The sequence below is a fragment of the Anabrus simplex genome, chromosome 10 (genome assembly GCF_040414725.1).
Source record: "Anabrus simplex isolate iqAnaSimp1 chromosome 10, ASM4041472v1, whole genome shotgun sequence".
In the NCBI taxonomy this organism is placed as follows: domain Eukaryota; kingdom Metazoa; phylum Arthropoda; class Insecta; order Orthoptera; family Tettigoniidae; genus Anabrus; species Anabrus simplex.
This window is the reverse complement of record NC_090274.1, coordinates 72,158,059-72,185,806: the sequence shown is the minus strand read 5'-3', so window position 1 is coordinate 72,185,806 and position 27,748 is coordinate 72,158,059. Positions and strand designations below refer to the sequence as shown.

Below are 27,748 nucleotides of genomic sequence, written 5' to 3'. Positions count from 1 at the left end.
TGAAGTCTTATGAATATTGGTTACAAATTTGGTTGATGTTTCTTCTTTTGTTCCCAGAAATGTTTCATTCTCTCTGACCTGGCTGCCTGTTCTTCGTCAGTTATGTTGTACTGTTTGCGCGTATAGGTCTTCAGTTTAAGTCTCACGTCGTTATTACTCAGGATCCTCTTCTCTTCTCTTCTCTGTTTTCAATTTGTTGAATTGTAAAGCCTAATTCATTTAAATCTTCTTAGACTTCTTTGAACCAGTGATTTTTAGTTTTACTTTTCCAAAAGTAGTTTGATTATCCTAGTCTCTGGTAGTCGTGATATGCGACAGAAAAAAGCAACCCTTCTTTTCCGCATTGTATCAATTATAGACTCAGTCTCCTGGTATACAACTTCATTAGGTAGTAATCGCCATTGTCCATCTACTTGGCGTTTTTTGTTTAGAATTGTTCTAATGATTCGTCTATTTTCTGTAATTTATCTGTAGTTGATTTCGTATTCAAATTGAATAAGGTTTCACTAGCATAGGTTGCTTCAGGTTTAATAACGGAGTTGTAGTGTTTAAATTTTGAATTTATCAAGAGATTTCTTCTTGTAGGTTGGCCAAGTAATGTGTTGTGCTTGTTTTAATTTGGTAATTCTATTTTCAACTGACATTTTCTCTTTTAAGCTGCAAGTTATAATCTCTCCAAGATATTTAAATTTATTAACAACCTTAATTTGTTTGTTATTAGTCAGTGTGATAGGTGATGTTTCCACTTTGAAGGATGGCATCATTTCCATCTTTTCAAAGGAGATTTGTAATCCAATTTTTGCTGCTATTTGTTCTAATCCTTCAATTTGGAGTTTAGCCTCTTCCACATTACTTGCAAGTAGCGCAAGGTCATCTGCAAATGCTAGACAACTGAGTCTGATATTTTTGCCAATCTTGATGTTTGGCTGACATTTCTTAGACCATTCTCGCATGACTTTCTCCCATGCACAGTTAAACAGTATTGGTGAGAGACCATCCCCCTGTCGAAGTCCAGTCCGGATTTCAAACGATTTAGACAACTCTCCTCGGAATTTAACTTTTGCTCTAGTGCTCTTGAGGGTAACACCAACAAGATTAACGAGTTTCTGATGTAACCCAAATTCTTTAAGGATTTTAAGTAATGACTCACGATGAATACTGTCATATGCTTTCTTGAAAGTCAACAAAAGTGATAACTAGCTTTTTGTTTCTCATTCTTTGATGGTTCATAATCCACTTAAGACTAATGATTTGGTCAGGACAACTTCTTCCAGGTCGAAATCCCCCCCTGATACTCTCCAAGTTCTTGGCCGAGCTGTTCTTGAATTCTCGTGAGGATAATTCTAGACAGGATCTTATATGTGATATCAAGTAGAGAGATCCCTAGGTAATTATTTGGATCCAGTCTATCCCCCTTTTTGTGTATTGGATGAATTATAGCTGTATTCTATTCTGCAAGCAGTTTTTCAGAGTTCCATATGTCTATGATGTGTTTGTGTAGGTTTTGAAGTGTTTGGTTATTTGCATTCTTCCACAGCTCTGCAACCACTTTATTTTCTCCTGCAGCTTTATAATTCTTGAGCCAATTAATCGCTTGAAGTACCTCATGGAAATCTGTTGTATTTTATTTTCTGGATCAGGTGAAAATTCTGGGTATTCTTTTGGGTCTTCAGCATTTAGAAATTCTTTGAAATGATCAGCTAGAATTTTGGTATTCTCCTGATTATTGTGTGCTAGTTGTCCTTGTTTATTTCTCATCATGAGTGTAGGTGGAGTATACCCTGATTGATATGGTTTAAATGTCCTGTAATAGTCTCTGCCTTAAGTTGTTTGAATGATTCATTCATGTTAGCTAGGTTTTCTTTTTGATGGTCTCTTTTGATTCTTATAAGTTCTTTGGTCGTCCGTCTTCTAGCAATAGTTGGTTCATCTCGAAATTGTGCCATTTTCTTTTGTTGGTCATTTAGCCATGCTTTGTCTCTTTTCTGTATTGCCATATCTCATTCCTCAATCCACCAGGCGTTTCTTTCTCCTTTTCATAGGAGCAATTTCTTCGGCAATATTTTTTAGTTTATCAATAATCGTTTCCAGTTTGTCGCTTAAAGGTGTTTTGGATCTCTCTGTAGACACAGCATTTATTAAGTAGCTGGGGTCATATTTCCTCCTCCTAGTGAATTTAGACGTTTTGTGATGTTTTCTTGGGATTAACTTGTTTTTAATCTTTGAAATATAATAATCAGAATCGATGTCCACCCCACGAAGGACTTTGACATTATAAATTTCTCTATGGTATTTTTTATTCATTGCTACGTGTTCTATCGGAAACTCACCCAGTTTAACATTAGGGCATTTCCAGGTAATTAATTTGTGTGGTTTTCTCTTAAATCTTCTGGTTTCAAGAATAAGTCCACGGTCTGTGCAAAGCTCAATTAATCGTTGACCATTTCTATTTGTCAATTTGTGTGCTGGTCATTTACCTACCACTGTGCAAGATTTTCTCTCTTGTCCAATTTTCGCGTTGAAGTCTCCAAGCATAATTTTAACGTGGTTGTCAGAGATATTTGAAATCAGTTGGTCAAGCTCTTCCCAAAACGTTTCAGTTTCCTCTTTATTTGTCCTGTTTTTTTCATTTGTTGGCGCATGGACATTAATCAGTGTATATATTTTGTTCTCTACTCTAATCGTTAAGGTTCCAGTTCTTGAAAAGTCCTCCACTGAATCTAACATGGTAGTATGAACCAGGAATCTCATTCCAAATGTGGAACATTTTTCATTATTCTCTTTCCTGGAGGTCCTTTGTAAAGATGATATCCCCCAGATTCAAATGGGTTCTGATCTGTGCTCCGAAGTTCTTGTAGGGCTGTGATTAGAATCCTGTGTTGATCCATGACATCAGTTAAGTGTTTCAATATCCCAAATTTCATTATTGAATTGATGTTTGATGTTGCAAAGACAGAGAATTTTCCTGGTTTACTGAATTTAAGTCTGTGTCTGTATCCGTGGTTCCGTCTGTTGGGCTTTCATGCGCTCCGACTCGCCATGATCTTCTATGTGACAACCCACCGTATCCGAATGGTGTCCTTGCTCGGGTCTAGAATGTTGGATGTCCAAGCCAGAGAATTCTTTTATTAGAAGACTCTCCATCATAAGTTGATTGTCTGATCATTGATCAATGTTCTGACCATAATCAGGAGTTAAAATCCCAGATGTGATCTGGGAAGGTGATTCATCCTAGTTGTTCAGGACTGGGAGTAGGCATTTCATTCATATCCCTCAAACGTTATGGTTTTCCCGCCAATACTCGGGTGGCTGATTGCAGTGGTTTCCCACTGGGTGGTGGGGTCGCCACATCCCAACGTATTTATTATAAAAACATGTTCTCTTTCATTTCTGATTTTCTTTACGGAACAGCTGCTGATGGGTATTACTAATCGACTCCAACATCACCTTCAAATTTCTACGAGCGCGCTCACAAGTGCACACAGCAAGAAAACAATACCATACCGAAGATGACTGACTGCATTTTGTGGCAAACATTTCAGTTTTCTTATTCAAACAGTGTCACCTAACTAACTTAACCATACTGTATGTATCAAGAAAACATACTTCAAGCACCAGTAGGGAAATGATAACTTCTCGTTGTAAATTTACATAATAATAGCCTTTCCAAAATTTAATCAGACGTGAAAAAATATAAAACTAACCTCTGAAATCAATGATGCACTCTGCCATATCTTGAGGTGTAATGCATGCAGTATAATCGTTGAGTGCATAAATATTGGTAACAGAAAAAATTGCACACACTTAATCCCTCGTAATAACGGACACGTCAGTGATCGGGATCTCGCTGTAAATGAAGGGCAATACACAGTTTAATATAGGAATTCTGAAGGGGGCAGATCAAAACTGCCGTTAAAATGGGATTCCTGTTATATGCCGTACTCGCTATAGCGGATTTCTACTGTATCTGCAAAGCCAAGAGAAAAGACACTTCATATCAGTGTAGTGACTGTGACGTTGGACTTTGAGTCACCCCTTGTTGCAAAATTTACCATACCGTAGTGCATTACGAGAAGTGATATTTTTGGTTTTAAGTTCAAAGTAGTGTGTTATATCAATTAAATGATTTGAGATTTGTTTCAACAGTGTAGTGCAAGCAAATTTGAATTTAAAATTTGCTAATATCGTTTTCTTCCTGGAAAAAAAAAGTGTAATTTTGCAGAATATTTTACAATATAGTTTTTTCGATCATATCTGAAATTTATTAAACTTGCAGTGCAAGGATTCAGAAATTGAACAGACTTTTCAATTTATTTGTAACTCAAACCACATTCATTTTGTGCCATTCTGAACGTAGCCATGAATTCTGGAAATCAGCCAGCACATGGGTGAAGAACAACATTTAAGGCATCAAGAGGGTAAGTGTTAATATATAGTCCCACCATTTGTCTGATATGAAAATGGGAAACTGAAAACTATCTTTAGGACATGCTGTCAGTGGGATTCAAATCCACCCTTTCCCGAATGCACACTCACAGCTACACGACCCTAACTGCAAAGCCAACTATCCAACAGACTAATATCACTTAAATGCACTCTCCTTTACATTCTTACTACAACCACTTAATACCCGCATAACCATATGAAGTGGGCTTGGCAGACAGATATGTAATTCGGCGAGGAAAGCAACGAGAAACTACCTCACTCCTCATTTCCCTAGTACGCCTCTTCAGTGATGCCTAGGCAATCTATGACAGCTGATGGCGGAGCTGTTGAAGATCCAATCAGCCTTAGGGCTGACGACTGAACATACTTAACCATATAGAGAGATCTGTAACCTGTATTTACAACCCCATTTATGTGATTCCCCTGTGAAGATTATCTCTTGGATTAAGCATGGAGTGAGATAAATATTTAAAAATGGGAGACAGTAATTGCCTTGCACATGATTGGGAAGTCACCTGCCGACATTTTCCAAACAATGAAACTGCTGAAAATCAGCAAAAGTTTTGTCTACAGGACAATCCAACGATTTACTGAGACAGGCAACGTGAAAGACCGCATGAAGGTTGGTCGACCTCACGAGTGTGGGAACAGTAGTGGTCCGTATCCAGCAAAATCTCGTCTGGAAGAAGATGACACAGGAACTCAACATTTTACCACGATCGGTAGCGGGTACTTTCTGAAGACCTTGTGCTTACAGCTTATTGGCAGAGCAACGGATATTATTGGTTTTTACGTCTCACGAACTACTCAAATGGTTCCCCGAGATGCTGAGGAGCCAGAATTTTCTCCCATAGGAGTTCTTTTATGTGCCAGTAAATCTACTGACATAAGGCTGACATATTTGAGCACCTTCAAATATCCGCAGACTGAGCCAGAATGCAACCCGCCAAGCTGGGCTCAGAAGGCCAGTGCTCTACTGTCCGAGCTATTCAGCCCGGTGGACATTTCTTTAAACTGCAGCTGAAACTAAAATCAATACACCAACAGAGGGCATCAGAGAATTCTCTTCACCAACGAGGTTTCTACCCCTGAAGAGAGCAAAACTTTGAAAACATCAGTGTGTATGGAGCAATTTTGAGAAGATCATGAGGGAGTTTTCAAGGTTCAGAGGAGTCACCAACCCTCCTCTTGAGTCAATGCTTAATGGTGGAGGGAAGTTATGAGGCTTCATTTTTGTAGGACACAAATGCCACAGTGTATGTAGAAACTGTTCTGGACCCTCACGTAAGACTTGAGCCACGCTATGTTAAAAAATGAGCCCTGGACCTTTCAGCAAGATTCTGCAGCAGTTCATAAGGCAAGGATGACTTAATAGTGGTTGCAGGCCAATGTACCAGACATCATCTCCACAGATCAGGGACCTTCTGAAAGTGCAGATCTGAACCCCTTGAACTTCAACTGTGTGTCAGTGTTGGTGACAATGGTCTGCAAGAAAATACACCATATGCTTGAAAGTTTGAAACCTTCCTTGGGGACAGCAACGGAGGATTTCCCTACTGATACTGTCCATGTAATCATAGATAATTGGCCAAAGAGGCTCCAAGCCTGTGTCTGTGCTAACTGTGGATATTTTGAAGATTGATTGGTGCAAATGATGTGTAGTAATGTGTGTGTGTGTCTAACATATTAAAAGGAAATTGAAATATCTCTATTACAGTTGTGTTGTTTGAGTCATCAGTCCATAGACTGGTTTGATGCAGCTCTCCATGCCACCCTATCCTGTGCTAACCTTTTCATTTCTACGTAACTATTGCATCCTACATCTGCTCTAATCTGCTTGTCATATTCATACCTTGGTCTACCCCTACCGTTCTTACCACCTACACTTCCTTCAAAAACTAACTGAACAAGTCCTGGGTGTCTTAAGATGTGTCCTATCATTCTATCTCTTCTTCTTGTCAAATTTAGCCAAATCGATCTCCTCTCACCAATTCGATTCAGTATCTCTTCATTCGTGATTCGATCTATCCATCTCACCTTCAGCATTCTTCTGTAACACCACATTTCAAAAGCTTCTATCCTCTTTCTTTCTGAGCTAGTTATCGTCCATGTTTCACTTCCATACAATGCCACGCTCCACACGAAAGTCTTCAAAAACATCTTTCTAATTTCGATATCAATGTTTGAAGTGAGCAAATTTCTTTTCTTAAGAAAGCTCTTCCTTGCTTGTGCTAGTCTGCATTTTATGTCCTCCTTACTTCTGCCATCGTTAGTTATTTTACTACCCAAGTAACAATATTCATCTACTTCCTTTAAGACTTCGTTTCCTAATCTAATATTTCCTACACGACCTGACTTCGTTCGACTGCACTCCATTACTTTTGTTTTGGACTTATTTATTTTCATCTTGTACTCCTTACCCAAGACTTCGTCCATACCATTCAGCAACTTCTCGAGATCTGCAGTTTCAGATAAAATAACAATATCATCGGCAAATCTCAAGGTTTTGATTTCTTCTCCTTGGACTGTGATTCCCTTTCCAAATTTCTCTTTGATTTCCCTTACTGCCTGTTCTATGTAAACACTGAAAAGGAGAGGGGACAAACTGCAGCCTTGCCTCACTCCTTTCTGGATTGCTGCTTCTTTTTCAAAGCCCTCGATTCTTATCACTGCAGACTGATTTTTGTGATAATTCTTCGTTCTCGGTATCTGATCCCTATCATCTTCAGAATCATAAAAAGCTTGGTCCAATCAACATTATCGAATGCCTTTTCTAGATCTACGAATGCCATGTACGTGGGCTTGTCCTTCTTGATTCGATCCTCTAAGATCAGACGTAAAGTCAGGATTGCTTCACGTGTTCCTACATTTCTTCTGAAGCCAAATTGATCTTCTCCCAACTCAGCTTCCACTTGTTTTTCCATTCTTCTGTAAATAATACGTGTTAAAATTTTGCAGGCATGAGATACTAAACTAATGGTACGGTAGTTTTCACACCTGTCAGCACCAGCTTTCTTGGGAATAGGTATAACAACATTCTGCCGAAAATCGGATGGGACTTCTCCTGTCTCATACATCTTGCACACTAAATGAAATAACCTTGCCATGCTGGTTTCTCCTAAGGCAGTCAGTAATTCAGAGGGAATGTCATCAATTCCAGGTGCCTTATTCCTATTTAGGTCACTCACAGCTCTGTCAAACTCTGACCTCAAAATTGGGTCTCCCATTTCATCAGCATCAACAGCCTCTTCATGTTCCAGAACCAAATTATCTACATCTTTACCTTGATACAACTGTTGGATATGCTCCTGCCATCTTTCTGCTTTGTCTTCTTTCCCTAGAAGTGGCTTTCCATCTGAGCTCTTAATATTCCTGCACCTAGATTTCCTTTCTCCAAAGATTTCCTTGATTTTCCTGTATGCAGCATCTACCTTTCCCAGGACCATACAGCCTTCGACATCCTTGCACTTCTCCTTCAGCCATTCTTCCTTAGCTGCCTTGCACTTTCTATCCACTTGATTCTTTAGTGGCCTGTATTCTTTTCTGTCCTCTTCATTTCTAGCATTCTTGTATTTTCGTCGTTCATCAATCAGGTCTAGTATCTCCTGAGTTATCCACTGATTCTTAGTTGATCTTTTCTTCCTTCCTGACATTTCTTCAGCAGCCCTACTGACTTCATTTTTCATGACTCTCCACTCTTCCTCTATAGTGTTTCCTTCAGCCTTTTCACTTAGTCCTTGTGCAACATGTTCCTTGAAACAATCCCTCACACTCTTTTCTTTCAACTTGTCTAGATCCCATCTTTTTGCATTCTTTCCTTTCTTCAATTTCTTCAATTTCAGATGGCATTTCATGACCAACAAGTTCTGGTCAGAGTCCACGTCTGCTCCTGGGAAAGTTTTGCAATCCAACACCTGGTTTCTGAATCTCTGCCTAATCATAATGAAGTCTATTTGATACCTTCCAGTGTCTCCAGGTCTCGTCCACGTATAAAACTGTCGTTTGTGGTGTTTGAACCAAGTATTGGCAAGGACTAAATTATGATCAGTGCAGAATTCAACCAGCCGACTTCCTCTTTCGTTCCTTTGTCCCAATCCAAATTCTCCTACTGTACTACCTTCTCTTCCTTGGCCTACCACTGCATTCCAGTCTCCCATCACAATTAGATTCTCATCACCTTTTACATATTGTATTAAATCTCCTCATATATTCTTTCAATTTTTCATCATCTGCTGAACTAGTAGGCATATAGACCTGCACTATTGTGGTGGGCATTGGTTTGGTGTCTATCTTGACGATAATAATTCTTTCACTATGCTGGTCGTAGTAGCTTACCCGCTGCCCTATTTTCTTATTCATTATTAAACCAACTCCTACATTTCCCCTGTTTGATTTCGTGTTGATTATTCGATAGTCGCCTGACCAAAAATCCTGATCTTCCTGCCAACGTACTTCACTTATACCAACTACATCTAACTTTAGCCTATCCATCTCCCTTTTCAGATTCTCTAACCTACCACAACAATTCAAACTTCTAACATTCCACGCTCCGACTCGCAGAATGTCAGTATCCATCTTCCTGATGATCGCCCCCTCTCGTGTAGTCCCTACTCGGAGATCCAAATGGGGGACTAGTTTATCTCCGGAATATTTTACCCGGGAGGAAGCCATCATCAGTACATCATTCATACAGAGAGAGCTGCATGTCCTCGGGAGGTAGCTACGGCTGTAGTTTCCCGTTGCTTTCAGCCGTGTAGCAGTATCAACACAGCTAAGCCATGTTGAGTATTATTACAAGGCCGTATCAGTCAATCATCTAGACTGCCGCCCTTGCAACTACCGAAAGGCTGCTACCCCCCTTTCGATGAACCATTCGTTAGTCTGGTCTCTCAACAGATACCCATCCGATATGGTTGCACCTGCGGCTCGGCTATCTGCATCATTGGGACACGCAAGCCTCCCCATCGCGGCAAGGTCACATGGTTCGCAGAGGAAGCTATTACAGTTATTAAAAAATATATCTTATGACAGTATTGCTGTGCATGGGTTTGTGCTTCTTGTAAGGAACCATTTGTATTCCAAGATTTATACAATATTTACAATCCTGTGTCTTATGGAAAAACTGCTGAAGGTCAGTTTCCTAAATAAAGGATCACACATATACACCTAGTACAGTGATTCCAAGAGCAGGTAATGGAAAGAAACAAACATGTGCAATTTATACCATACATAGAAAGACCAGAACAATAAAAGGAACACGCAATAGGAAAATACATGACAACAGATCAGTAGGGAAGTGGGAGAAATAGAAAGAAAACACAAAAGGACAAACACCACCATGCATCTCTACAATATTGATCCCTTACTTACTTTCATCCCATGAACACAGTAATTAAACCTGAGCAGACTTCTCCTCCAGGTGAAACTTACAATCTGACTTTTCTCACCTTTTACCATGATATCACTGTCTGCTGTCCATCTCACAACATTGTTGAGGTTTTTTTGCAGTCGCTCATAATTCCAATCTTATTAAATACTCTGTACAGTATAACAACACCTGTAGACAAGCCTCACCCGTGATTCCAGTTCCTTTACTCATATATACAGTGAAACCTCGTTAGAAGGTTCCTCATTAACATGCTTTCCCGATTAGCACGTCGTAATTTTGAAGTCCCGACGCCTATCGTATTAAATCTCTATAAAAAAATACCTCACTTAACACATCATGATTTTTCGCCTTTAACGCTTAGAACGATCAAATATCCACCTGACCTGAAAATGTTGTCATCCCTTGTGTAGGGAATGTGATTTCCAACAGAGATAAGAGCCCTTGCCATGGGTCGGTCGGAGAAAGTTTCGCGATAAGAGGAAATGACCGCGAATTCTCGAGAATCGAGTATATTGCGCCTTCGAGGGACAAGCTGTTAGCTAAGGTAAAGTTGAGTTTTGCGCCACTGATTGGCAGCAAAGACTTTACACTAGAACAAGACAGGACAGTTCTAAGTTAAAGCACAGTAATAGATTCCACAGCGGCCAGGAGCGCTGAATTCAGTTTTCACGCTTTTATTTTTTCTTTCAAAGCTCCCCTGTTGACATACATGACTTATGGCTGGGAATCATCCGACATTATGCATCACGGAAGTTACTGCCACAAAATATGTAACGGAAGTATAACTTGGCAACCGTGCAGCCGTTGGTGGATGGTCATGACCAAGATTGATTTTCTCAAAGGAAAAACTGGTTTATTTTTTGTTCTATGTTCTTTGTTCTATGGAAAGGTCTTTGTTATCACTGAGATTGTTGAATAACCCAGTGTGCTTGATTGTGCTTGTAGCCTATTTCGCATTTCATTCAGAAGTTAGAAATTTATTTATTCAAAATCATTCTTTCCAACTTCGGAAATTTCCGGTGCGCACTCGTTTTCTTTTTTCTGTTTCTATTTTGCTTATACGCATTTTCCATTTTGTCTCGGTTGCCCACAACAGTGTTCAAAGTAGAAGGTGCTAGTTTTAACATTCAAGCCTACACTAAGCGCTTAAGATGTGGATTCGTACCTACTTCTTGAAGAATTTTAATTTTTTCTTCATTAGTGAGTGGTTTCACGACCCTTTTCTTATCCATAGCTAGGCTATCACAAGACAGATACCGTACCGTGCTAATGAAATTATCACGATTACCCTATTAGTCCACAAGTAGGCTGTTACGCAACAAATAATCACTTAACTTATTTTTACCACTCAACACAACAAACTGAAGGTAATGCCAATAACTGTTCTTTTGATAAGATGTCTTAAATCAGTGTGGTACAACTGAAGTTAAAATAAGTCTATAGTGCAGCAATAGCAGATCTTTGACAGGTCATTTGTGGGTGCCGTTAAGTAATAAGGCTTCCATATACTGTAGGCCTGTCCCATTAAAAAGTTATGTAAAGATGCAGGCAATGGTAAAGCAGTGTACCATTCATACAAAAATATGAGAACCAATGATGATCCCTGTCTTATCAACCTTATGGTACTGCTAAATAGTCCTACTTTTATATAACCTTCCTTTCTATTGCATTTATTTTAAACTATGATAAGAATAGCTTTGTGATCACTAATGCCATCTGTTGCTTCAGTTTCTCTATACAGTTTAGCTGGTCTTATCGTCACCACATCTAGGATATTTTCCCTCCAGTCGGTTCCATCACTTTCCGGCCTACCCAAATTTACTTACCATTTGTCAGTCATGCTTCCTGTCATTCGCATTATCTTCCTAGTTAACATTTGGTAAACTGAGATCATCCCCTAGAATTGCGTTTCTTTCTGTGTCGGTCCCCCCCCCCCCCCAAAACACAGAGCTGATTAACATGTCAAATAATTTGGCTAACCCCTTCCAGGACTGCATACCCCAAAAGTATCAAGTTGCCTGTTATCCTGCCTGCCCCATTGAATCTACCCTGTTCCTATGATAAACACTCCAGTTTTGAAAGAAAATTTCCACATCCATATCACTCCTTAGCCACGATTAAACTCCAATAACAATATTCCTTTTTTGGCAAATATATATTTAATAAATTACTTTCTTACAATACTCCTACCAACAACTTTGTCATCTTTATTTTACTTCCAGCTCCATGTACTCCCATCACAGCTCCCTAACTCACCGCTTCTCTCAATTACCTCCCTGTAACCCCCTCTAAATAAACTATATGTAGCACTGCCCAGACACCTACCCCGTACCCACCTATTACGATCTACAAATCTCCCACCCAATTCACCATGAACTCACTCCATAGTCTCATTTAAATCCCTGGTCACCCTTCAGTCAGTATCTTTCTTACTTAAAACTTCTTCCGCACGGTCCTTAACAGTTCCCACACATCCCCAACTATAGTGGAACTTATTCCTGCCTCCAGTTACAATTGGTAGTGAAGAAATAATATTCTGTTCTCTTTGTACCAGGATGAAATCAGGTGCAACATGTTTGATGAACACATTAGAATATTAAATTATTCATGCAATAACCCAAGAATTTTTGGGAGGGGAGTGTGCGAATGAATGACATCAAGAGATTGAAATATCCACTAAAATAATTCTTGAATGACATAGCTGGATGTCTGCAACGATTGTCATATGCCCTTCTTTGAACTACATACCTTGGGCCTTATGCTGGGAACCAGGATGCTGTTAATTCCACCCAGTTTCACGTTGATCTTTAAACACAAGTTGGACAAAGTCTGTGGCGATGTCTTGTTCACATTTTTTGCTTGTACACACTGTGTTGCCATGCCAAGTACAGTATCGCCAACTCTTTTCACTTCCGCTAAACAAATACAGACCAATTAATTGAACACAAACGATCAGATTACGTACAGCAAAGTACAGTAAGACAAAGAAGAAAATAGGCACTCCTAGGAGGGTATGGGAACCTGAATGGTACTACAAATTAATAACGGTCCCTCATAATAAAATACTTGTCATCTCTATCAACAAAATTCGTGTTTTGTTGTATATTTTGTTGGCCTAAAACCCTTTTGCATGGCATATCAAAACCTTAGAGACTACTGGTTCAATGCCTGTCTGTTTGTCCGCAAGTTTGTTAACTATCAGATGAAAAACCTCTGGGTATACATTTAAGTAACTCTGTATATATTCTACAATTGTATACACTTAGATGCTAGGCTAACTGGCATTAAAACCTTCACAGGAAGAAAGGGTCAAAGGGGGACTTCGATATGGTTTCATGTAGATATTCTGAAAACTGTCACCTTTATTGAGAAACATTTCAAACAAAATTCTCTAAATTTAATTTTGAACACTTTATGTCATGACAGCTTTTTTTGATTGAGCCAACCCAGACTGACATAACTGCAACAACCTAGGAAATAGTACTGTTGTCGGATTTAAACCTGTGCTGCAATTTTGGGATCTTGAGGCTGACAATCTACAAATTAACATCAGAGGATCCTCTGGAACTAGTCAACAATAACACTAGTTACAGTGACTGCTGTTAGATCAGGACTGCCTTGTATATTCTGCTGTCACAGAACTCCACAAGATGGCATTAGGCCCCATTCACAATACAAATTTAATGTTAGCACAACAACATAAAACTTAAATTCTAAAAAATATTGAGATGTAGACATTCACAACGAATGACAAACTTATTAGCTAATGAGAACAAAGAAATTATTTATTTATTTATTTATTTATTTATTTATTTATTTGTGTCAGTAGCACAATATAGGTTACAGATGCAAATTAGATAAAATGTATGAAATTACAATATTAAATTAAACAGTTATTTATAAAATATCGGACCAGAATTTGGCCACGTTAACAGCACTGATACTGGCCTGTGCCAGATCAAGTTCTGTGCATTTAACAGGGCATAGAGGGCAATTGATAAGGTGCCTTGTCGTTTATACCACGCCACATTCACATAGGGTCTGATTGCCCTTCAGAGGCCCCATTTCTTCATATTGTCCTCTGATCTTCCAACGCCTGCTCTTAGTCTGTTCAGTGCCTTCCATGTAGTGAAGGTTTCTTCATGACCAGAGCAATTTTAAGCGTTCTGGATGAAAAGGGATCTTCTGATTCCAGAGTAGAAGTCTGGTCTTCCTTGCATTTGCACTAGCGTGGGATGAGGAGGGCATAAAACTGTTCCGGGACTTCAATCGAGTTGGTGGTAGTTTGTGTCCATGTAGCGGGTGGGCTGAGCTGGTAGAAGACCTTAACCTCTCCACATTTGCACCTACTTTGCGTCTCATCTCGGGAGGGGCTATTCCTGCAAGGGAGTACAATTTTCTGTTGGTGTTGGTTTCAGACATCCTGTAATATGTCTGCATGTTTCATTCAGGGCGACATCAACATTTCTGGCATGTGTGGATTTATACCAAACGGGACTAGCATACTCCCCTGCTGAGTAACAAAGTGCTAAGGCCGTTGTCCTTACCGTATGAGGGTGGGCGCCCCACTTTGAACCTGTCATTTTACGGAACAGGGAGTTACGAGAGGAGATCTTTGCCTTGATGTTTGAACAGTGCTCCATGTAAGTTAAACAACGATCCAAAGTAACATCCAAGTATTTTGGTGTGTAATTATGTTCTAGAACTTTGTGCTTCCACTTCACTTGCAGCTTCCTTGAGGCTTGTTTGTTCTTCAGATGGAAAGCACATACTTGAGTTTCTGATGGGTTTGGTTTGAGATTATTGGTCTCATAGTAGTGAGACAAAATATCCAATGCTGAAGTGAAATTGTTTTCCATAGAACAAGCTGGATTTAGACCAGGAAGAGGATGTGAGGAACAGGTGCTAAAAGTAGCAACTGATATCGAAAATGGCTTTGAGAAGAAGCTGATAAACATGGGTGTCTCCTTAGATCTAACTGCTGCTTATGATACCGTCTGGCATGACAAACTGCTACTCAAATTCATTAGCGTCATCCCTTGTCGGAAACTAACCACTCTAATAGGCAATATGCTGAGCAATAGGTATTTCCAAGTGTTTTCAGAAAACTCTATAAGTAGGGTGCACAAAATAAATGATGGGCTCACACAGGGCTCTGTGCTGGCTCCACTTCTTTTTAATTTGTACACATACAATCTTCCAAATACCAAGTCTAAGAAATTTATTTACGCTGATGATATTGCCTTGATAGCCCAGGATCAAAGCTTCCCTGAAGCAACATTAATAGCAGATCTGAAGATATCGGATGAATACTTCAAACATAATTCTCTTTGACCGAATCCTCAAAAGACAGTTGTATCAACTTTCCATCTACGGAACAAACATGCAAATTACAATCCTACAGTCTGTTTCAGAGATGAGATTCTCCAATACTGCAGTAACCCTAAATACCTAGGGGTGACCCTGGACAGATCACTGACATACAAAATGCATCTCAAGAATGTAGCAGCTAAAATTAAAACCCGGAACAACATATTACAAAAGTTAACAAGGACCACCTGGGGTACCAATGCATCAGTCCTTAGATCTACAGCTCTGGCTCTTTCGTACTCAGCTGCAGAATACTGTTGTTCTACAGGGTTAAACAGTGCTCACACCAAAATAATTGTCACGCAGCTCAATCAAGCAATGCGCCTCATCACAGGATGTATTCAATCTAACACGCACTGGCTATCAGTTCTAAGTAATATTCCACCCCTACCCCTAAGAAGATCTCAGTCATTGCTGAACACATGGAAGAAAATTGAAAACAACCCACTGTTACCAATACATTATTGTTCTTATAATAATAATAATAATAATAATAATAATAATAATAATAATGTTCCAATACAGTACCGGTACCCGTATTTTATTATTCCCCCCCCCCCCCCCCCCTATTTTTATGTTGCCCGCATTTATAGTTTTCCCCACATCCGTCGTCATTTTCCCCCTGCCCCCTGAAAAACGATGCATCAAGGTTTTACTGTATATGTTATGATCAACCCTGAAATTAAATACACGAAGTTACATCTTGACGAGTGCTCATCTGTTTTCACTTTACATTGGGAACACTTTCCGTGATCGTATAAAGCAAGGAAATTAAGCAGAATATGCCTCACGAAAAGACTGATAATATCGTTTCTTAGTTGAACTCATTACGCGCATTACTAAATCGCTTAGAAATTCGTCACACAATTCCACGAGTTTCAGAACTATGTGACACACGCACGCACGCACACACACACACACACACACACACACAGAGCCCTTCGGCTGCTGCGAAGCTCGACATAGTTACTGAAGTTGTTTTATATAAATTCACAGCCTGTTACTTTTCACGGATTTCTTTTCTTCAAAATCGCAGCCTGCTACTTGTTTGGGAACATCTGACTGAATGAAGTAGCAGTTGAGGTCGAACAGATGACAAAAGCACGTTGATAATCGATAATGTGATTATTGATACATTTACCGGTCGAATTTCGAACACTGCATCTCGTATTACCAGCTACTATCGACAGTCAACAAATCCGATTTGACCGCAGAAGCGAAACCGAGCGCGGATATTCAAAATCCATACAATAACGTTGTTCATTCTGTACTACCGTAAAACACACTCAAAATCTGTACATTTTACGTAAAAACCGGAATACTTGGCAGGTATGGAAAAGTATGCAAATTATGCATTATCATTGACGGTGGTGAATTACTTGCACGAATCAGTTGGCGACCACGTTTTCGTCGTGGTAGCTCTGAATTTATCAGTAAGCGAAGACGAGATGCAAGGTGATTTAAATATTATGAAAGTTCAGAAATACATTTTGCGTGTGGTTAAAACTTTATAATGGCGTGTAACTAGAATCAACTATGTGATAACAGGGTTGTTACAGGGCATAGCAAAATTGGGTTTAAAAATGCCGACTTAAGAGTTTCTGCCGCGGACAGGCTTAATAAAATACATGAATGAAGGATTTATAATTTCTTATAGCATTCTTTTGTGCAAATATTGTGACTGTTGGTTTGATTATCGTAGGAAAGAAGCTTAAGACACACACTGCAAATTGGAGAAACATTCGAAACGCTGAGACACTTTGCATCCTGAAGTCAGTGTTCCTAGAGTGGCTACAATGAAAGAAACATTATCAAAGTGCTAGTCGTGTGAAGGATTCAGAAGAAGAGTTTATTTTGGACACTACTACCGTGTTCGTGAAATCTGACATACCAGTAGAAAAACTGAAGAATCCTGCTATCCATAGATACATTGTTCTATATTCTGCCAATAGCACTAATTGCGCCAATGCTGTATTCATTATTAGTCGTTGTACTCATTACTGAGTGTCGTGACCTCATAACTCCATCATTTCCGTGTTGCAACCTTGACAAGATGTCTCCATCCCGAACGGTTTTCACATTTCGTTAATATGATCTGAAGTGGTAGCCCAGTGATCTTCTTCGCCTGATCTATCCATCTGCTTGCTGTTTTTCCTCGTGGTCTACTGCCTTCAATTTTGTCTTGTAAAACTACCTTTTCCGAGTTCTCTCTGCCTCATCTGAAAATGTGGCCAAGGAACTGGAGGTAACGCTCACTCACATGGGAAGATAGGCGTTTCTTGATGCAGAGTTCGTCCAGAATGGAAACATTAGTTCTTCTTTCTGTCCAGGGTACACGTAGCATTCTCCGCCAACACCACATCTCAAAGGTATCAATGCGGTTTTTGTCTTTAGGATTCACGGTCCAGGTCTCACAGCCGAAAGGAAAAAAAAAAAAAAAAAAAAAAAAAAAAAAAAAAAAAAAAAAAAAAAAAAAAAAAAAAAAAAAAACTGAGAACACTAGTGATTCTACCAAGCGCATCTTCGTGGTTTTTGATATTGCCCGATTCTGCCCGACCTTAGTAAGTTTAACCATTGCAGCATGACCTAAGACAATACATCTTTTTACCTCTTTATCACAGCTTCCCGTATCATTGATGACAGACCCCAAGCATACAAATTCCTTAACTATATTCAGGTCCTTTAGGCATCCCATAAGTTGGATTTGACCTTGCCGATCAACTACCATTAGTCTGGTCTTTTTACCGGGCGAGTTGGCCGTGCGCGTAGAGGCGCGCGACTGTGAGCTTGCATCCGGGAGATAGTAGGTTCAAGTCCCACTATCGGCAGCCCTGAAGATGGTTTTCCGTGGTTTCCCATTTTCACACCAGGCAAATGCTGGGGCTGTACCTTAATTAAGGCCACGGCCGCTTCGTTCCAACTCCTAGGCCTTTCCTATCCCATCGTCGCCATAAGACCTATCTATGTCGGTGCGACGTAAAGCCCCTAGCAAAAAAAAAGTTTGGTCTTTTTGATGTTTATCTCTAGACCATACTAAAGACTAGTGTTCTTCACCCTTGTAAGCAGGTCATGAAGTTCCTCTTCACTATCAGCGGAGGGAAGTGTCATCTGCAACGCGCAGGTTATTAATTTTCCTGCCATCAAAATCCACCATTCCAGCCATTGAGAGCTCTTTTGATGACACACACTGCATAGATGTTGTAGAGTTGAGGTGATAATATACAACTTTGCCTTACTCCATTTGTCACATTGAAAATGCCTGAGAGAACACCATCCACCTTTATGGTTGCTGCGTGGTTTTTATACAGGCTTTTCAGTAATGATATTAAATGCAGTGGTACCCCTGCCACAACTTGTCCCACATAACACAATCAAAAGCCTTTTTGTAGTCCAGGAAGCAAACAGGTTCAGGAACACAAAACTCGCAACATTTCGCAATCATCTGTCTCGTGTTCAGGAAAGACTCTCCTGTTCATTTACCTGCAACGAAGCCTGCTCGTTCTGCGGATATCTGAGGTTGCAGGAATGGTTTTAGACGTTGGATTTATTATGTAGAGCAGAACTTTGCTAGCATGGGATATTAACGCAATAGTACGATAATTGGAACAATCCCTTATAGACCCCTTTTTGTGAAGAGGGATTAGTACTGATGTTGTCCAGTCCTTGGGCCATTCACCAGTTTTCCGCACCATATTACATACCGAATGTAAAACACGCATGACCTCCTCCCCCATCAGCATTTCTCCCGAAATATCACCCATACCTGGGTCTTTATTTTTCTTCAAATGATTGACTGCATTCACAATTTCAGTGAATAAAATATCAGGTTCTTTGTCATACCTCATAGAAATTTCCTGTTCAGCAGAATTATTTCCTTTGCAATACAGCATTTCACAGTATTGTTTCCAAATCTCTATTGCTTTGTTGTTATCAGTAATAAGGTTGCCATCTTCAATCGCCCATGTGCGTGGTTTGAACTCACGGGTAATGCTGTTGACTTTTTTTAAAAAGATCACGTGTTTGATTCAGCCTGTGATGTTGGTCCATTTCATCACAAATACTAGTGAGATACCATGTATTGTCAGTTCTGCAATTGCGCTGTATTTCGTGGCAGAGTTCACTGTAAGCTTCTTCGTCTTGTTTGGTTTGAATGCCACGTTTCTTCAGTATGCTCCATCTTCTATCAGCGGTAGAGTGGTGTTCGATATCCAGAGGTGCTTAACTGTATTAGGCACTTTGAATTCCTACGAAATTGAATGGGAGCATGTAGTGGCAATAGTTATGGACTCAGCATGCGACATGACAAAATGTGTAACTATTCTTCAGGAACCGATTGAAGAAGTCAGTCATGTCCAGTGCTGGCTCATAAAGTCAACCTTGTCGGCTGCATACCAGAAAATGATCTGGACGAACTGAACATGTCTATAGCAAAGCCAAAGAATGCCGTTTTTAAATACATGAAAAAGAAAAGGCAACTACACTGCATTTCTGAGGGAGAAATATGAAAACACAGAACAAGAGGATGAAATTCTAGCTTTCCCAATGCCTGTGTGTACAAGATGTAATTCCTGGCTTAAAACTGCAATATAATGGCCACACATGTTGAAGATCTGAGAGTATTTTTCAAAACACTGGAAGATTCAAATTCTGGGGTCAAATTTTTCCAACAAGCATACACTAAACAATACAAATTATAAAATTACAAGCAGTATATGTTCTGTCGTTGGTGCCTCTCTTACGGACTTGCTTAATTTCGTGGGAGGGATCTAAGTACCCAACAATTGATGAACTCGCTGGGAAATTACATGACCTTGAAGAAAACTCAAGCTATTAGGCAGAGTATTCGACCAGACAATCCTCCAGACCTTCTTAAAACAGCTTCCTCAAAAGATGCAGATAATGGTCAAGTCCAACCTTATGTGTGTTGCCCAGTCAGCTCTAGTAAAAGTCAGGACTATAAGGAGTGCGGATCCAGCCAGGAAGACTGTAGAAGCCTGTGGGTCATTGTTTGATCCTTGGCACGCACCTAAGAACGTATCTCCTACAGAACTGCTCCAGTTTTTCTTAAGAGGATGGACACTCAACACTTTTTAGAAGCTCACAGCATTTACCTGACTGCCATCAAGGACCAACTGCATCAAGATTATATGAATGTTCCACAGATCTTCATGGGATTATCCAACTGTTGCGTTCAAATGTATGTTGTATCCATGTTCAAATGTGGATTCCGAAAAGCCATTATCAAAATATAGTCACATAGTACGTAATAGGAGGCGAAGATTGACAGCTGCCCATGATCTACCTTCAAAGATTTCACTGCAGTATTCGGATGAAATTGAAAAATGTAACTAATATTCATTTAAAATGTGTTTCTCGAGACGCTGCGCAAGGAGATGAACGTAAAATAAAAATGTTTTTGCCTTATACAGTGTAACCCCGATTTAGCATAAATCCGCATTTAACGGAAGAGCAATGCAATTTTATATTTGATTTAACGGGATTCACAAAAAGGCAAAACCCGCATTTAGCGCTAAGGAAATGTTAAAATTCTGAAGTATTTATTTCTATTCGTTTTGGTTATGGGACATTAAGAAGCTATGAAAATGATGCCATAAGCTTGCTAAGTATGATTCAAGGTAGAACAGGAATTTAAAGCGCGGACACTTGGGGCTACAGTGAGATGGCGATGCCGGACTCTGATATACATGCGACCGCGGCCACTGTAGTGGAAGAGAAGCCCCCGTTTTAATGACAATGTTATTATAACCTTTGAAATTTCCTATATTAATCCGTGCAACACCCTTCGGTTACAATAAGAGCCCTCTTACTGATTCATCCATTATAACGGGCAAATTCGGGCGTGTTAGTTTTTATCCATTATCAATATTCATACACTCTACTCCAGCGTTTATATTGGATGCGATCGATCATTTTCCGTATCGATTCCTCGCCATGTGTGAGCGAGCCAGAACCTCCCTCACAAGTATAACTCTGAAAGATCTGGAAACAAACATCAGTATAAGATGCTTTTGCAGTATGTGCAATGACAGCAGTAGTTAATTCCTTCGAAATAAAGGCTGAAGTAAACGATTGTGTAATTTTAATACTTTGTAGTGAACTAAATAAGAATGTGATACTTCTCCTCAAGATACATCGGTGTACATTACTAAGGTTAGGTTATGCACTATTGTGTCTTGTTAAATTTCAGAAAGGCAGATCCCATTTAAAGTTAAATTTCAGAAAGGCAGTTACCGTTTAAAGCCCGCCCTGTGGTGTAGGGCTAGCGTAACTGTCTCTTAGCCGGTGGCCCCGGGTTCGATTCCCGGCCAGGTCAGGGATTTTTACCTGGATCTGAGGGCTGGTTTGAGGTCCACTCAGCCTAAGTGATTACAATTGAAGAGCTATCACAATTGAAGAGCTATCAGACGGTGAGATGGCGGCCCTGGTCTAGAGAGCCAAGAATAACGGCCGAGATAATTTGTCGTGCTGACCACATGACACCTCATAATCTGCAGACCTTCGGGCTGAGCAGCAGTCGCTTGGTAGGCCATGGCCCTTCTGGGCTGTTGCGCCATGGAGTTTGGTTTGGTTTTTGTTCACATTTAAAAATGTTATTATACAGTGCCAAACCCGCATATATACGTTATTGAACGCCGTGCCTCGTTCACCAAGCCTGTATGTATACGTTTCGCTGCAGCGTGTACTTCACCGATCTTACAAATGTACGCAATATAGTGTCATGCTTTGAGATTCCGTGGAAATGCTCAAGGAAGTTGCGTACGGCAAATATACCACTCCATTTCGCGTGTTTTGAAAGCGATTTGGTGTTATTTCAGCTTCGCTGGAGTAGAACATCCTTCCCACTTAGATGTAGCCATCATGGTGTCTTGAAGTATACATTCATCTCTTGTTGATGAAGGAATTGAATGTTTCCTCATAAATAGCGATTCTGGAGTTCTATATTTTGATAATGAAGACTGAGAATATTTAAGCGGCGATAATGAACTGCAAGAAAGTGCGAGGCAAAGTAGTAATGATGAATCTCACGCAAAATTGTCACCCCTTCCTCAGATAAATTATCTTTTCTTAAATGTAAATGATTTTGATAATACCAGTTCTTGGATCAACAATTTTATATTACATTTCAGTAATAGTATCACCGAGCAGAGTAGCCGCGCGTATTAACATGCTACGTCTAAGGAGCCAAGCTCTGCACTCAGCAGGCGAGTGGGTTTGAACCTCACCGTCAGCTGTCCTGAGAATGGTGGGTTTTTTTTTGTTTTTTTTTTTGCACTCCCAAGCAAATGTCGGGATAGTTCCTATTCGTAAACCACAGGTTCCTTCCGCTTCACTACCCAGTTTCATCCACCATCATTCATTTCATATTCATTATCTTTTCAACTGAGATTTGCATCGGGAAGGGCATCCGGCTGTAAAAATATGGTGTAAAATATAATCTCACTTCATCCCCGAACCTGTATTGGGCTGCGGGGCTAAGGGGACGATATGCAATCCATTAATTGTATCAGTAAACATGTACCTGTGAAAGGGCTTCTTCCTTAAAAATAACATGAGCCAGAGGGCTCGCCTGGTCATCAAAACTCGGCAGTGAAAAGGTTAAGAGATGCCATTTGAAGTAAGAAAATAGAAATGCTTGCCACAAACCTCTGCAGTGAGGCCATTGCAATTTTTAAGAACGAAACTGAATGTGTGTGTTCAGACTACGGGAATTAGAAAATACATCCTGATGAGTAAGTTGCTGCTTGAAAAACATCCGCAAAAATGCTTAAATAAACAGATTGCTGTTTCACACTAATTTTAACGTGTTTTTGTGCAAGGTTGGTATCTTTCCTGAGTTTTATGGAAAATCTATAACATTATTAAAACAACCTTAAACCGAAGCAGTTTTGGACTCACAGGCAAAAATCTGTCAAAATGAAGCACAAGCCGCAACTACAGTACAGTGTATAAGGTATATAACTCCTTGTTTTATTTCTGTCAGTGGTTAAATAATGTATGATGGTACAATTTATGTTAATACCGGCAAAAATCTCTGAAAAAGGTGTGCTTTCTACTGAAATCTCTATTTAAAGTAAACCCCCATTTAAGGTTAAAAAAACCAAGTCCCTGTAAAAACGTTAAGTAGGGGTTCTACAGTGAGAGTTTTCACATTCTTCAATAGGCATGTTTAACAGTTGACCTGCTATTATCTTTTTTACTTTATGTTTTATTAATTAACTAGCTGATGTACCCGTGCTTCGCTACGGGATTCTCAGAAAGACTGACTGTGGTTTTTCTAACTGAAGTCAACATAGGTCATTACAAAAACGTCAGTGGGAATGAAGCGATTAAAAGCAATGTTATTACTTGAAATACTCGATCAAATGAAAAACTACACATTTTCTCACTTTTAACGAACAGTACTACGGTGTGATACAAATTATAATACAGTGTATTGAATAGGTGGTAATTAACAAAATTATAAGAATTTGTATCACAAGTAGATCTTCAATACGGACAAAAAAGATGAAATTTATAACCTGCAGTACTACGGTGCCGATTTAACGGTTCGAAGTTCCAGAGCTGGAATGACCAAGCCGCAGACTGCCGTGAACACTTCTCTGCCATTATTCCGTTAAATACGCACACTTCTCATTCCAATCAGTGCCTCAGAGTAGCGATTGAATAGCTCGAATGCTATGATGAACCAGTGTGTTATGTACCAGTAGTATCGGAAAATTTATGAAACAGAGGAATGGCATGCTAAAGAAGAAAGTTATCTAACTCGCAAGGTACTTCCCGCCAGTATTTAGGCATTTAAAGTTAAAAACTTCATTATTGTTCCGTATTGAATAGAGAAATAAGATGTACAATATTATAGGTTAGGATCCACCTTTCAATACTCCGTAATAAGATGGTAAAAAGTAGTTACAACCTGTTTAATGGGACCGGTTTCAACACATTTTAAGTGTCATCATCAGCCAAATTGCGAAGATCTTACAACAACTAGCACATTGAATACAGGCAAAAAATTAACATTGCATCATAACGTAGGTTAGGGGCACGCAGCTGTGAACTTATATCCGGGAGATACTGGATTCGAACCCCACTATCGGCAGCCCTGAAGATGTTATTCTGTGGATTCCCACTTTCACACCAGGCAAATGCTGGGGCTGTACCGTAATTAAGGCCAAGGCCACTTCCTTCACACTCATAGCTGTTTATTATCCCATCGTCACCATGAGCCCTAACTGTGTCGGTGAATGTAAGGCAAATGTTAAAAAAATACTCGGTACGCAGTAGTAATCCTATCTATCGGAAATGAAATGGCGTATGGCTTTGGCGCCGGGAGTGTCCGAGGACACGTTCGGCTCGGCAGATGCACGTCTTTTGACCTGACGTCCATAGGCGAGCTGTGTGTCGTGATGAGGATGAAATGTAGATGAAGACGACACATACTGTACACCCAGCCCCCCGTGCCAGAGAAATTAACCAATAATGGATAAAATCCTTGACCCTGCCAAAAATCAAACCCAGGACCCCTGTGTCCAAAGGCCAGCACACTAACCATTTAGCCATGGAGCCGGACTATCTAATCGAAGATGAGTGGCAACAGAAGACAAAGCACATCACAACAAACAATGGTCAACGTAATGCTATTGTTGATCAATTTTATGAGCTTTCTACATTGTAGTTCTTCACATTTAGTTTTCTTTAGACTCTGTGATATTAGGGTGTCTTATAAAATTATTTATAGCGTAAATTGTAGTTCTTTATCCTCCGACTTTACATACCGATTTTCATATGAGTAACAACACAGTAAAGGTTTCCACCTATTCAATACAAATATATTCACTCTTTGCTTTGATGTAGCTGATGGTGACCCCTAGATGGGTCGAAACTAGTTCTATGTAATTTTAAAATATTGTGAATATATTTGTATTGAATAGGTGGAAACCTTTACTGTGTTGTTACTCATATGTTATTCTCAGTTCAATATGAACCTACCACATGAAATTTATAACCCTTAATTACCGATTTTCATTAAATCTTGTTAATCCATTTTCTCGTGACTAGGCGCTAATAAGGACTTAGTAACACAAATCCAAATTCATGAACATCTCTGATCACAGCCGGCATGATAACAATGTATAAGACATAAATAATTGGAAATATTGTACTACATAACTTATATAGTATTTATCGATATGACCACTAATAACATTATTTGGGAAATAAATTTTAGGCCTACCCCTAAACTATCATTTCATTCAGCGTAAATAAATTATGGCTAGAGTTTGTGATTTTTAGCATTTGCGATAAATGCAAAATATGCCAAAACTTTGTCAGTGTACGTGCCTTCATCTTATATGACCCGTACGGGCTGTTTTTAGCAATTTCGAATTCGCGATAAAATGCGAAATTGGTTCAAAATGCAAAATTATACTATTTATGCTAAATAGATGCGAAACTCTGTTTTATATGAAATAAACATATATTTTTAAAAACTATGCTTTTTTCTTAAAAAGATATAAATGTTGTTATTTATTTCAGGAGAAATAATTATTGCAGCGCCCATTGCGATCGTAAAGCGGTAACATGCTTTGACGGACACTTCTGTCTTGGTGCACGGGACATCTATAAGCTCATTATCGCAGTTAGCTGGTCGGAGAGATTTATTCTCTTTGTTTTGCAGCCTAACCGATTGATGTCAGATGATACTTGAAGCTATTTCCTCTGTGTAAATAGTAACTCTGAGCTGAAATACGGAAAATAAAAAGCACCTCATTTTGCCGCTCGTTGTAAACAATCATGGCGGCATCCAAGCGTGGCATGGATGAGTTTATTCATAACTGGCTTGAAAATAGTGATGTTGAAAGTGGAAAAGATTCTCTGGAGTGAAAATACTTCTTCCTCAAATGACATTGATGAAAGCGATTCCGATTTCAGTTCCGAGATGATAGTGCAAATTGAAATTACGTGACAAAACCAGAATGAAACAAGAGCGAGTGAGAAGTCTATTTGCTAGTTGCTTTACGTCGCACCAACACAGATAGGTCTTACGGCGACGAAGGGACAGGAAAGGCCTAGGAATGGGAAGGAAGCGGCAGTGGCCTTAATTACGATACAGTCCCAGCACATGCCTGGTGTGTAAATGGGAAACCACAGAAAATCATCTTAGGGGTGCCGACTGTGGGGTTCGAACCCACTATCTCCTGGATGTGAGCTCACAGTTGCGCGCTCCTAACCGCACGGCCAACTCGCCCGTTGAGTAGTCTAGTAAAATGATACTTGGAATTATGATCTTGTTGACAATAAGCCTCTTTCTGTAACGTGTAAACCAGTTTTTGAAATTCACTCTATAGTAAGGAGGGGGTTGGGTAATAATCCGAAAGAAATGGACTTAGGGAATGAATTTCTAACCCCACAGTTCTGGGATCACGTTACTAAGGAAACCAATACCTATGCCTCTACATTTCTTGCTAATTTATCTGCTTCCCTTGAAACCAGTAATACTTACGAACAAAAACATTGGTTTCCTGTTACTATAGACGAGCTAAAAGCTCACTTTGCTTTGTGTATTCTTATGTAGCCTATGTGATTAATCAAATTTATGTTAAAGTGACAACAAATAAATAGTATGTAAGGGAATATTTCCTTTCACAAGTAATGGCAGGCCAAAGGGTTAAATCATTCAATGTGTGGAATTTCTTTCACTGGCTAAAGAGCACTGCAAAGACCAGTCAAACAAACAGCAAATACACTTTCAAGCACCACGTTCATTCTCTTTGTGTGTTGACCCTTGATCTTAGTCGGTTATTCTTGACATTGGCGTTGAGTAGTAGTTCTGTTTAAAAGTACGGTAGCGATTTATTTTATTGTCTGTTAGCCATGGGTAGAAGCGAAGTGACGATCAAACAGCACGCCGAAAGTCACAAATCGGGACATTTTTATGTAAGGATACAGATGGCCTATATTGATGTGCCGACTCTGCAATCAAAAACTTGAAGCAGAAGAAGAAGAAGAAGAAGAAAATGTTTTGCAGGCTTTCCTTTGCCTTGGCAGCACTTCTGTGCATTTGAGCCTCTACGGACAGTGTTGATGTAGAGTTTTTTTTAGCACTACAACATAGTTGTAACTGATAAGCGGTCTCAAATGAAGGACACCTTTCAAATAATTGGCATGTTGTACCTAAATCATCATTGAAATTCCTCTTCCTTGTGATAAATAAATACGTTCAGAATAGTATTTTTCACTCTGAAATTGTGTTTGTAAATTTGAAAATAAGCATATTCGTAAGTGTTCGTTAATACTTCTTGCAGTCTTATGTTGATGTTTGTCTTATTTTCCATAGTGAATTCAAAACTGCATGACGAGCAATGTGTGATTAAACAGTATGATTTTACTCCCAACTGTTGTGTGCGCAATTTAGCAAATTATGCCTATTTTTAACCAATTTGCTACAAAATGCTAAATTTGAGAAGTTTAGATGCTACAAAATGCTAAATTTGAAAATCAAAACGCTAAATCACTGATTTTTAA

General features: G+C 39.4%; 1 protein-coding gene across 1 annotated transcript in view; it reads right to left on the bottom strand.

Annotated features, from left to right (window-relative positions):
• AGO1 (protein argonaute-2) overlaps window positions 1-27,748 on the bottom strand; it is a 327,978-nt gene that overhangs the window by 104,812 nt on the left and 195,418 nt on the right. The window contains exon 13 of the mRNA XM_067155023.2: window positions 12,584-12,750. Coding sequence (XP_067011124.1) covers window positions 12,584-12,750 — 167 coding nt within the window. The remainder of the gene's footprint in view (window positions 1-12,583; window positions 12,751-27,748) is intronic.